At 42.9% G+C, this 10,685-nt stretch overlaps 1 protein-coding gene across 3 annotated transcripts in view; it reads right to left on the reverse strand.

Annotated features, from left to right (window-relative positions):
• The window catches only part of LOC110521200 (ATP-dependent Clp protease ATP-binding subunit clpX-like, mitochondrial), a 32,812-nt gene extending 23,134 nt beyond the window's left edge, over positions 1-9,678 (reverse strand). Inside the window, exons 1-7 of one of the 3 annotated variants that reach the window (XM_036968453.1) lie at positions 9,322-9,678; positions 8,808-8,876; positions 6,616-6,782; positions 5,702-5,819; positions 5,371-5,525; positions 4,249-4,405; positions 1,672-1,713 (exon numbers count right to left, since the gene is read on the reverse strand). In XM_036968453.1, coding sequence (XP_036824348.1) covers positions 1,672-1,713; positions 4,249-4,405; positions 5,371-5,525; positions 5,702-5,819; positions 6,616-6,782; positions 8,808-8,862 — 694 coding nt within the window. In that variant the 5' untranslated portion in view covers positions 8,863-8,876; positions 9,322-9,678. Of the gene's footprint in view, positions 1-1,671; positions 1,714-4,248; positions 4,406-5,370; positions 5,526-5,701; positions 5,820-6,615; positions 6,783-8,807; positions 8,877-9,006; positions 9,275-9,321 lie in introns of those variants that run through there. The other 2 variants (XM_036968451.1, XM_036968452.1) reach the window with 2 other exon arrangements.
• Positions 9,679-10,685: the final 1,007 nt, after the last annotated feature.

Genomic DNA, 10,685 nt, shown 5'->3' on the forward strand with positions numbered 1-10,685 from the left:
CACCATATTATCACCATACCATATTATCACCATACCATACTATCACCATACCATATTATAACCATACTGAGGGACCTCACCATACCATATTATCACCATACTATATTATCACCATACCATATTATCACCATACTTAGGGACCTCACCATACCATATTATCACCATACCATATTATCACCATACTGAGGGACCTCACCATACCATATTATCACCATACCATATTATAACCATACCATACCATACCATACTATCACCATACCATATTATAACCATACTGAGGGACCTCGCCATACCATATTATCACCATACCATATTATAACCATACCATACCATACTATCACCATACCATATTATCACCATACCATATTATCACCATACTGAGGGACCTCACCATACCATATTATCACCACACCATATTATCACCATACCATATTATCACCATACCATATTATCACCATACCATATTATCACCATACCATATTATCACCATACTGAGGGACCTCACCATACCATATTATCACCACACCATATTATCACCATACCATATTATAACCATACCATACCATACTATCACCATACCATATTATCACCATACCATACTATCACCATACCATATTATAACCATACCATACTATCACCATACCATATTATCACCATACCATATTATCACCATACTGAGGGACCTCACCATACCATATTATCACCATACCATATTATCACCATACCATATTATCACCATACTGAGGGACCTCACCATACCATATTATCACCATACCATATTATCACCATACCATATTATCACCATACCATATTATCACCATACTGAGGGACCTCACCATACCATATTATCACCATACCATACTATCACCATACCATAGTATCACCATACTGAGGGACCTCACCATACCATATTATCACCATACCATATTATCACCATACCATATTATCACCATACTGAGGGACCTCACCATACCATATTATCACCATACCATATTATCACCATACCATATTATCACCATACCATATTATCACCACACCATATTATCACCATACTGAGGGACCTCACCATACCATATTATCACCACACCATATTATCACCATACCATATTATCACCACACCATTCTATATGCATTTCGATTCGACACTGTGATTATACTGTGATTCGATGTTCCAAACATATTGGTCATCATATTATGTCTGCTACAGAGAGACAAGAGAGAGTCATGAGAAGACCGAGTTTTGATCAGTCATGGAAATAACAGTGCGGAAATCTAATTGGCTCCCTATTTCAAAAGATGGAGAACAAATTATGAAGTGTTGGTGCAGGTACAGCCAACTAGTGCAAAAATAATATTGTGATTTTGTAAAAAAAAAAAAAAAAAACGATAAGATATAATATTTCATCAAAATAATATCCTGATATGTAACTATCGATTTTTTCCACCTCCACTATTTATTACACTTAAAATCATAAATGGCAAATTATTTCTAAAATAATTAATCTAACACACCCGCAAAACGACGAAGTCATTGACAACAAGATACTATGAGTTCTGTCTGTAAACTTTGGCATTTGAGCAAATTCTTGAAAATCTAAAAAAAAGTGACATGTTTAAAATAGCCAATGATACGGAGAAAGCCAGGCAAGGAGGACCAATCAAATCACTTACTTGTGAATCTGTACTCATCCTCCCGTCTTCTCGTCTCTAGTTCTATAGAGAGGATGACATCATCATTATTATTATCACTGCAGCCTTGTAAGAGAGTATCAGATTCCACTGTGGATTCTTGTCATTATCATCTTGTTGAAATCCATTATCATCTTGTTTAAATCCATTATCATCGTCCATTTAAGATGTTGACCGTGGGGGTAAAAGTAAATCATTGAGCAAATGCCAAATGATACAGACGAGAGCACCTTGGAGGTGACTGACATCTGAACAGGAGTTTCAGAACATTCTAGTAAAACAGTGGTTAGTATTTTGGTCATAATAATGAAAGTATAACACTGTTGCCTAATGAAATTCTACTATTCTGAAGTAAGCTAAATTTTAAAAATTAAAAAAAATTAAAAAGTGTTCAATCAAATGACTAACTGTACTGACCTCGGGGTGAACGAGGCCTGTTTCTAACTAACAGTAGACTGTACTACTGACCTCGGGGTGAACGAGGCCTGTTTCTAACTAACAGTAGACTGTACTACTGACCTCGGGGTGAACGAGGCCTGTTTCTAACTAACAGTAGACTGTACTACTGACCTCGGGGTGAACGAGGCCTGTTTCTAACTAACAGTAGACTGTACTACTGACCTCGGGGTGAACGAGGCCTGTTTCTAACTAACAGTAGACTGTACTACTGACCTCGGGGTGAACGAGGCCTGTTTCTAACTAACAGTAGACTGTACTACTGACCTCGGGGTGAACGAGGCCTGTTTCTAACTAACAGTAGACTGTACTACTGACCTCGGGGTGAACGAGGCCTGTTTCTAACTAACAGTAGACTGTACTACTGACCTCGGGGTGAACGAGGCCTGTTTCTAACTAACAGTAGACTGTACTACTGACCTCGGGGTGAACGAGGCCTGTTTCTAACTAACAGTAGACTGTACTACTGACCTCGGGGTGAACGAGGCCTGTTTCTAACTAACAGTAGACTGTACTAATGACCTCGGGGTGAACGAGGCCTGTTTCTAACTAACAGTAGACTGTACTACTGACCTCCGGGTGAACGAGGCCTGTTTCTAACTAACAGTAGACTGTACTAATGACCTCGGGGTGAACGAGGCCTGTTTCTAACTAACAGTAGACTGTACTAATGACCTCCGGGTGAACGAGGCCTGTTTCTAACTAACAGTAGACTGTACTACTGACCTCGGGGTGAACGAGGCCTGTTTCTAACTAACAGTAGACTGTACTACTGACCTCGGGGTGAACGAGGCCTGTTTCTAACTAACAGTAGACTGTACTACTGACCTCGGGGTGAACGAGGCCTGTTTCTAACTAACAGTAGACTGTACTAATGACCTCGGGGTGAACGAGGCCTGTTTCTAACTAACAGTAGACTGTACTACTGACCTCGGGGTGAACGAGGCCTGTTTCTAACTAACAGTAGACTGTACTAATGACCTCGGGGTGAACGAGGCCTGTTTCTAACTAACAGTAGACTGTACTACTGACCTCGGGGTGAACGAGGCCTGTTTCTAACTAACAGTAGACTGTACTACTGACCTCGGGGTGAACGAGGCCTGTTTCTAACTAACAGTAGACTGTACTACTGACCTCGGGGTGAACGAGGCCTGTTTCTAACTAACAGTAGACTGTACTACTGACCTCCGGGTGAACGAGGCCTGTTTCTAACTAACAGTAGACTGTACTACTGACCTCGGGGTGAACGAGGCCTGTTTCTAACTAACAGTAGACTGTACTACTGACCTCCGGGTGAGTGAGGCCTGTTTCTAACTAACAGTAGACTGTACTACTGACCTCGGGGTGAACGAGACCTGTTTCTAACTAACAGTAGACTGTACTACTGACCTCGGGGTGAACGAGGCCTGTTTCTAACTAACAGTAGACTGTACTACTGACCTCGGGGTGAACGAGGCCTGTTTCTAAGTAACAGTAGACTGTACTACTGACCTCGGGGTGAACGAGGCCTGTTTCTAACTAACAGTAGACTGTACTAATGACCTCGGGGTGAACGAGGCCTGTTTCTAACTAACAGTAGACTGTACTACTGACCTCGGGGTGAACGAGGCCTGTTTCTAACTAACAGTAGACTGTACTAATGACCTCGGGGTGAACGAGGCCTGTTTCTAACTAACAGTAGACTGTACTACTGACCTCGGGGTGAACGAGGCCTGTTTCTAACTAACAGTAGACTGTACTACTGACCTCGGGGTGAACGAGGCCTGTTTCTAAGTAACAGTAGACTGTACTACTGACCTCGGGGTGACCGAGGCCTGTTTCTAACTAACAGTAGACTGTACTACTGACCTCGGGGTGAACAAGGCCCGTTTCTAACTAACAGTAGACTGTACTACTGACCTCGGGGTGAACGAGGCCCGTTTCTAACTAACAGTAGACTGTACTACTGACCTCCGGGTGAACAAGGCCTGTTTCTAACTAACAGTAGACTGTACTACTGACCTCGGGGTGACCGAGGCCTGTTTCTAACTAACAGTAGACTGTACTACTGACCTCGGGGTGAACGAGGCCTGTTTCTAACTAACAGTAGACTGTACTACTGACCTCGTGGAGTGAGCGAGGCCTGTTTCTCCACCTCCACCTGTCTGCTCCCAGCAGGGATGTTGTTGTAGATTCTCTTGTAGTGATTATACACAGCTACTGCCAGCACTTTCTTAGCATAGGACTGTCCCACTACGTACTTGTCCAGGTAGGCATAGATCTGAAAGGCAGGTTCATCGACTATAAGACAATATTACGTAGTCATACTTGCTCTTCATGACAAGTCTAACAATACATGAACTGTATCATAATGCATTATAAACTGGGTGGTTCGAGCACTGAATGCTGATTGGCTGACTGCTGTGGTATATCAGACCGTATACCACTCTAATTAAGTTGGTAACCAGTTAATAAAAGCAATAAGGCACCTCGGGGGTTTGTGGTATATAGCCAATGTACTCCACTTTGCGTTGTCGTGCCTAAGAACAGCCCTTAGCCGTGGTATATTGGCCATACACCACACCTACTCGGAACTTATTGCTTAATGACAGCACCAGGTATACCTGCAGCATTACCATAGTAGTTTCTGTTTAAGGATAATCATTACATCATAGAAACTAGAACCAGTTGTTGTTTGTTGTCGTTGGTGCTCGTACCTTTTTGAGTGGCGGGGGGAGGTTTCTGTGTGGCGGGGGGAGGTTTCTGTGCTCGTACCTTTTTGGGTGGCGGGGGGAGGTTTTCTGTGTGGCGGGGGGAGGTTTCTGTGCTCGTACCTTTTTGGGTGGCGGGGAGGTTTCTGTGTGGCGGGAGGAGGTTTCTGTGTGGCGGGGGGAGGTTTCTGTGCTCGTACCTTTTTGGGTGGTGGGGGGAGGTTTTCTGTGTGGCGGGAGGAGGTTTCTGTGCTCGTACCTTTTTGGGTGGCGGGGGGAGGTTTTCTGTGTGGCGGGGGGAGGTTTCTGTGCTCGTACCTTTTTGGGTGGCGGGGGGAGGTTTTCTGTGTGGCGGGGGGAGGTTTCTGTGCTCGTACCTTTTTGGGTGGCGGGGGGAGGTTTTCTGTGTGGCGGGAGGAGGTTTCTGTGTGGCGGGGGGAGGTTTCTGTGCTCGTACCTTTTTGGGTGGCGGGGGAGGTTTCTGTGTGGCGGGGGGAGGTTTCTGTGTGGCAGGGGGAGGTTTCTGTGCTCGTACCTTTTTGGGTGGCGGGGGAGGTTTCTGTGCGAAGGCCATTTTGACAGCCTCGGCGGGCGACTCTGCTTCTTTATTCAGACCCTTCTTAGAGTCCGTCTCAGAGAGAACCACGAAGAAGTGATGGCATTTCTCACACTTCACAAAACGTGTCGACGCTGAAGAGAAACAAACAAAAGTGAGAATATTGAAATGTTTCTTTATCGCGTTTCTGATTTAATAAAAACAGTAGTGACTGTGTGACAAGTCGATCATTTTATACGGCTGCTTTTTCTGCAACTGGAGTCTTTAGAAAACACAGCCCATGTGAATGGAGTATTTTTTAGGTCCTCACATACAAAGGTCTCCACATGTGTACATGGGTCTCCACATTTGGGACAGTGCAGCTGGTTACCCCCCTTCCCTGATCCACCAGAAGAGCCCGCCAATCTCTTTCCTTCACTGATGCTCTTCTGCATATATGATGGACACAAAGGGGGGGGGGGGGGGGGGGGGGGGGGGGGGGGGAGGGAGAGAGAGAGGGAGAGAGGGAGAGAGAGATTGTATCATGAATGCAACACAGCAGAAAAACATAATTTAGACACAGAGGAAACTTGTTTCTATGGACAGTAGCTATCACTTATTGAAACCACTGGGGTTATAGCATGTATTACACTGACTCTACATTACTCTGACTTTACATATTACTGCAATCACTTTGTGTCCCTGCCCATTGACTCGGTACTGGTACTCCTTGTATATTACCTTGTTATTGTTGTTGTGTCCCTGCCCATTGACTCGGTACTGGTACTCCTTGTATATTACCTTGTTATTGTTGTCGTGTCCCTACCCATTGACTCGGTACTGGTACTCCTTGTATATTACCTTGTTATTGTTGTTGTGTTCCTATTTCCTTTTTTATTTTGCTAATTTTCTTACTTTTAAAACCTGCATTGTTGGGAAAAGGCTCCGAAATAAGCATTTCACGGTAAAGTCTACAGTTGTTGTATTCGGCACATTTAGATTTATTAGAAAGTCTATTCTTGTGTCGTCAGGGTTTAGGGTTTAATTCCATTTCAGTTCAGTCATTAAAATTATGGCTGTCATCACTTAGCTTGTTCCCAGATCTGTTTATGCCGTCCTTCCACGTTGTTATGCCATGTTTGGCAATGAAAGACAGCACAAACTGATCTGGGTCCAAGCTAGTCACCAGAAAGAAAGAAAAAGGTGTCAAACAGACATGTCACAATCCAGTGGAATCAGGTTTACCTTTCCCCCATCGCCAGATCCATCCTTAGTCGTTCCATCTTTAGAGGCAAAACATACTGCAGTTTCATGGAAGGATCTCACTCGGACTATGCGAGGTAGAGGAGCTTCACGAAAACCCCAACCAGGTCTGCTCAAAGCATAGAGCTGAACCCGAGAACAAGACAGCCCTGTACAACAAAAACACCAGGCAACCAAATGTTTTGGCCAGTGTTATAATCCATTCACTTTGACATTTCAAAAAACAAACCCGCCCCAAAATGTCAACATCAACCATTGGTATTATGGAAATATAGCTAGCTAGCTGCCACCTCATGAACGCTGCATTTGTGACATCGTACTACATTTTCTCACACCACATGTATCATAAATGGATGCAACAGGTGACCCGTTTTCAAAACTTGTGCTGCGTCCACGTGCTAGTCGGAACTAGGAAAGTCTGACATTTCCGACTTGCTAACTGGTTGTAGTTATGCAACGTGCCGCATTCAACCAGTTATCAAGTCGGGAGAATTCAGTTCACGAGTTCCCGACTATCACATGAACACGGCATAGTTCACGAGGTCAACGTCACATAACTTTAGCTTATCCACTGAAATAGAGCTAGCTACAGTGCCTTCACGCCATAACTTTTTCCCACATTGTTGTTACAGCATGAATTTAAAAATCGATTACATTGATATTTTGTGTCACTGATATACACTCAATACCCCACAATGTCAGGGTGGAATTAAGTTTAGACATTTTTTTAAATATTTAAAAAATGAAAAGCTGAAATGTCTTGAGTCAATAAGTACTTTTCAACCCCTTTGTTATGATAAACCTAAATAAGTTCAGGCGTAAAAATGTGCTTAACAAGTAACATAAGTTGCATGGGCCCACTCTGTGTGCAATAATAGCGTTTAACGTGATTTTTAAATGACATCCCCATCTCTATACCCCACACATACAATTATCTGTAAGGTCCCTCAGTCGAGCAGTGAATTTCAAGCACAGATTCAACCACAAAGACCCGGGAGGTTTTCCAATGGTTCGCAAAAACAAAATAGCACACATTGAATGTCCCTTTGAGCATGGTGAAGTTATTAACTATACGTTGGATGGTGCATCAATATACCCAGTCACTACAAAGTTACAGACGCCCTTCCTAACACAGTTTCCAGAAAGGAAGGAAACCACTCAGGGATTTCACCAAGAGGCCAATGGTGATTTTAAAACAGTTAGAGTTTAAGGCTGTGATATGAGATAATTGAGGATGTAACAAAAACACTGTAGTTACTGCACAATACTAACATAAATGACAGAGTGAAAATAAAGAGTGCATCATGTTTGCAAAAAGACATTAAGGTAAAACTGCAAAAACATGTAGCAAAGAAATTAACTTTATGTCCTGAATACAAAGCATCATGTTTGGGGCAAATCCAACACAACACATCCACTCTTCATATTTTCAAGCCTGGTGGTAGCTGCATCATGTTATGGGTATGCTTGTCATCGGCAAGGACTAGGGAGTTTTTTTTTTAGGATAAAAAGAAACAGAATAGAGCTAAGCACAGGCAAACAGACACTGGGAGACAAATTCAACTTTCAGCAGGACAATAACCTAAAACACAAGGCCAAATATACACTGGAGTTGCTTACCAACACAACATTGAATGTTTCTGAGGGGCCTAGTTACAGTTTAGACTTAAATGGTCTTTAAAATCTATGGCAAGACATAAAAATGGCTGTCTAGAGATAATCAACAAACTACTTGACAGAGCTTAAATATATTTTTAAAGAATAATGGACAAATATTGTACAATCCAGGTGTGAAAAGCTCTTGGAGACTTACCCAGAAAGACACAGCTGTAATCGCTGTCAAAGGTGATTCTAACACGTATTGACTAAGGGGGTTGAATACTTGAATCTAATCAAGGTTAGTGTTTTATTTTTTTTTTTAAATAAAACAAGTTAGAATTGTTCTTTCTATTTTGTGTAGATAGTTGACAAAAAAAACCGGACAATTCAATCCATTTTAATCTCACATTGTAACAACAGATTGTGGAAAAAGTCAAGTGGTGTGAATACTTTGCGAAGGCACTGTAATTTGCTGGTTAGCAAGTTAGCTAGCTAGCTAGCAGAAGCGTTTAAAATGTAATGCGAATAAGTAGCTGTAGTTATTACAATTTCTCAAGATTGCAATCTGTTCTTACCTCTCTGTGCTGAATTCAAGAATATCCTCGCGGCCGATGTGCATGGGCAAGACATACTTTAGTCAAGGTCTAGCAAATAAAAACAATGAAGCAGGATTAGCTAGCATGGATCATCTCGGACAGCTGCTAGATTTCACAGGCCACAGCTACAGTACCTAGCAAAGTTAAACAAATCTGACAAACTAAACTCCTTACTTACAATACAGTTAGCTAGCCATTCAAGTTCACCTGTCAACAGGTAGCTGACGTAGATACGTGCTAACTAGCTATTTTTTAAACAAAATGAACACCCCCTAGAGCTGGTAGGCCTGGCAATGTCTGATTTGGATTGGAGTGGGGCAGCTAGCAACTTAGCAAACGGGCTAGCGATAGAAAAACAAGTGAGCATTCCGGAAGAGAGGTATAGTTAGCAGGTCAAAGAGAACTAAACCGTTAAACTGGCAAACTATGTGACATGTTTAAGACGCAAAAAAATGTGTCTTGACAATTTAAAAAATATATATGATTTGCTAACCAGCTAACGTTACCTGTCGACTCGTAAAAGAGCACGATGGAACCAAAACAAGTCTTGACAGTTTCTTCCGGAGTACAATTCCGTTGACACTGTAACTGTGTATGGTCGCAGGTCAACGGTGTCATACCAATGTCACTGTCCAGATAGCATGTGTAACCCTCTTCAACTCGGACCGATATTACCCCCCGTCCCGATACAGGTTGGACGACTGGCCCTGTGTGATATAACGTTTGATGTTAGTAGGTCAGGCAAATTGCAAGACCGAGGCCAGCAACCCCCCCCTGTGTTATTACGAATTTCAGAACAGTGTTGTTGTCTGTCTGCGTCAGATAAATCCAAGTCGAGGGGAAGTGTAAAATGATTATTCCCTTGGATTGGTTTGAGGTCATTTCGTCACATAGGGTCATCTGCTGCCATCTACCGTGAAGGTGATTATTAACTTACTAAACCAGTTTCAGGACGGGACCGTCACATTCTAGGCCTACTCTCTTCTATAATGTACTGTATGTAGTGCGTTCTATTCTGAATTGTAGAGGAAATAAATGTGGAAGACTACTGTGCTGTTGTGGTGCACACTATCAGCTGAGCCTAAAGGGATTGTAGTACTCTGTCTGCATGAAACATGCTTATGGTGACATTTCTCATTACACCTCTGCTGTCTTCAACCAAGATCTCAGCGATCACTGCCTCATTGCTTGCATCCATAATGGGTCAGCGGTCAAACGACCTCCACTCATCACTGTCAAACGCTCCCTGAAACACTTCAGCGAGCAGGCCTTTCTAATCGACCTGGCCGGGGTATCCTGGAAGGATATTGATCTCATCCCGTCAGTAGAGGATGCCTGGTTATTTTTTTTAAATGCCTTCCTAACCATCTTAAATAAGCATGCCTCATTCAAGAAATGTAGAACCAGGAACATATATAGCCCTTGGTTCTCCCCAGACCTGACTGCCCTTAACCAACACAAAAACATCCTATGGCGTTCTGCATTAGCATCGAACAGCCCCCGTGATATGCAGCTTTTCAGGGAAGCTAGAAACCATTATACACAGACAGTTAGAAAAGCCAAGGCTAGCTTTTTCAAGCAGAAATTTGCTTCCTGCAACACTAAGTCAAAAAAGTTCTGGGACACTGTAAAGTCCATGGAGAATAAGAAAACCTCCTCCCAGCTGCCCACTGCACTGAAGAAACACTGTCACCACTGATAAATCATCATTGAGCCAGTCAACACTGCCCCCTGAATTACAAACTTGGTCATCGCAACCAAAAAGTCTGGTGGAATCCGGACCTGTGTGGATCTCTGTGCCGTGAACAAGGCTGTTGTCCCAGATAAGTCACCCTTGCCTACAGCCGAGGAGCTGAC

The sequence above is a fragment of the Oncorhynchus mykiss genome, chromosome 30 (assembly GCF_013265735.2).
Source record: "Oncorhynchus mykiss isolate Arlee chromosome 30, USDA_OmykA_1.1, whole genome shotgun sequence".
In the NCBI taxonomy this organism is placed as follows: domain Eukaryota; kingdom Metazoa; phylum Chordata; class Actinopteri; order Salmoniformes; family Salmonidae; genus Oncorhynchus; species Oncorhynchus mykiss.